Here is a 1731-nt window from a genome sequence, read left to right as displayed (position 1 = left end):
AATTTGCCTCCCAACTTTTGATGGGCTAAGATAGGCCCCGAAGGACCAACACCAAGTCTCCCGCTTGGAAGGTCCCAGGTCGCACTAGCTTATCATGGGCTTGAACCATACTGGACTTATACAACTCTAAACTTTGTTGAGCTTGGAGCTGTCGCTCTTCAAGGCCTTCGAGTTCTTCCAACCGCAGTTTTACATTTTGTCATTTGTAATCTGATTGTAAACTGCAATCCTGAGCGAAGGGATTTGTATTTCTAAGGGTAGAATGGCCTCAGATCCATACACTAGTGCAAACGGGGTGGATTGGGTCGGGGTTCTATAAGTGGTACGATAAGCCCATAAAGCTTCCACCAACTGCTCATCCCACTGTCGTTTGTTATCATCAAGGGTTTTTTTTAACAATTTGCACCAAGGTTTTGTTGGAGGCCTCGGCTAATCCATTTGCCCGAGGGTAATAGATCATCGAGTATCTCCAATCAATATTATGGCATCTCACAAAACTGTTGATTTTTGTAGACTTGAATGTGGACCCATTATCGGATATAATTTTACGGGGTACGCCGAATCGATATACGATATGGTCACGAAAGAATTTTAAGACATGGTGTGATGTTACGTTGCATAGGGGAATTGCTTTCGCCCACTTTGAAAAGTAATTAGTCGCTGCTAATATGAAACGATGACCTCTCCCGGAGGGAGGGTCAACCGGCCCAATGATATCTTTGCCCCAACTCTCGAAGGGCCACGAGGCTATCGTAGGGTGTAACACATTAGGCGGCTGATGTAAAACCACACCATGGACCTGACATTGATGACAGTTCTTTGCAGTATTTATGCAATCGTCAATCATTATAGGCCAGTAGTATCCAAGTCTTTTAATTTTCAATTTCGTTTTTGGACCCGATTGATGTGTACCGCATAGTCCTGAATAAACCTCATTAACAATCTTTAGGGCTTCTCGCTGGTCCAAACAGCGCAGCCACATGTGATCGAAGGACCGACGGTATAACAAATTGTTGACTAGTGCGTATGATAGGGCACATTTCTTAATCTGGTTGGAGAGTGATTTATCCTGGGGAAGCTTCCTTTCTTTAAGATAGTCGATTAAGGGTCGTCTCCAATCGCCTTCTTCGTCGGTTGTCGAAGAGGCAGAAAGGATCTTAAGGGGAGTCTTACTAATGTGTTCCAAATCTGTAAGAGAGAGGGCTTTATGACCCTGGATCTCTATAGGGATGGAATCTTCCTCAAGACATGCAAATTCCTTTGCAAGTTTTGCTAAGGCATCCGCTGCGGAATTACTTCCATGGGGAACCATATACAAAGTGGCAGTAGGAATTTGTTCCAACAAGTGAAGTGTATACTGGTGGTATCTTAGGAGACTAGGATTCAAGACTTTATAAGTTCCGGCCACTTAGTTAATCACCAACTGGGAATCTCCAAAGATCTTAATCTCTTTAATTTCCATTAGAATTTCAAGTTCCAAATCGGTTATCAGAGCTTCGTATTCAGCTTCGTTATTTGTGCAGGGCTCCGATAAATGGTAAGAAAAATGCATCATTCCTTTTTCTGGCGTTATAAAAATTAGACCAACTCCAGCCTTTCCAAGAATTATAGATTGTTGGGTCGCATTCCTACGGGAGGATGCTGCTCGATGAAAATACAATTCCCAGACGGCCTCGTCAGACTCCCTCAAACTCATGATTTGTTCGTCGGGTAGATCATCGTTCAGAGGAG

General features: G+C 43.4%; 1 protein-coding gene across 1 annotated transcript; it reads right to left on the bottom strand.

Annotated features, from left to right (window-relative positions):
* Positions 1–912: 912 nt before the first annotated feature.
* LOC114578415 lies at positions 913–1312 on the bottom strand (the record flags this gene model as incomplete). The annotated part of the gene is made up of 1 exon (XM_028691584.1): positions 913–1312. A coding segment is annotated over exon 1 (400 nt), but the record flags the coding sequence as incomplete, so codon positions are not given.
* Positions 1313–1731: the final 419 nt, after the last annotated feature.

Source organism: Dendrobium catenatum, unplaced genomic scaffold (assembly GCF_001605985.2).
Source record: "Dendrobium catenatum unplaced genomic scaffold, ASM160598v2 original_scaffold_17779, whole genome shotgun sequence".
NCBI classification, from domain to species: Eukaryota; Viridiplantae; Streptophyta; class Magnoliopsida; order Asparagales; family Orchidaceae; genus Dendrobium; species Dendrobium catenatum.
This window is presented reverse-complemented; position numbering and strand designations above follow the sequence as displayed.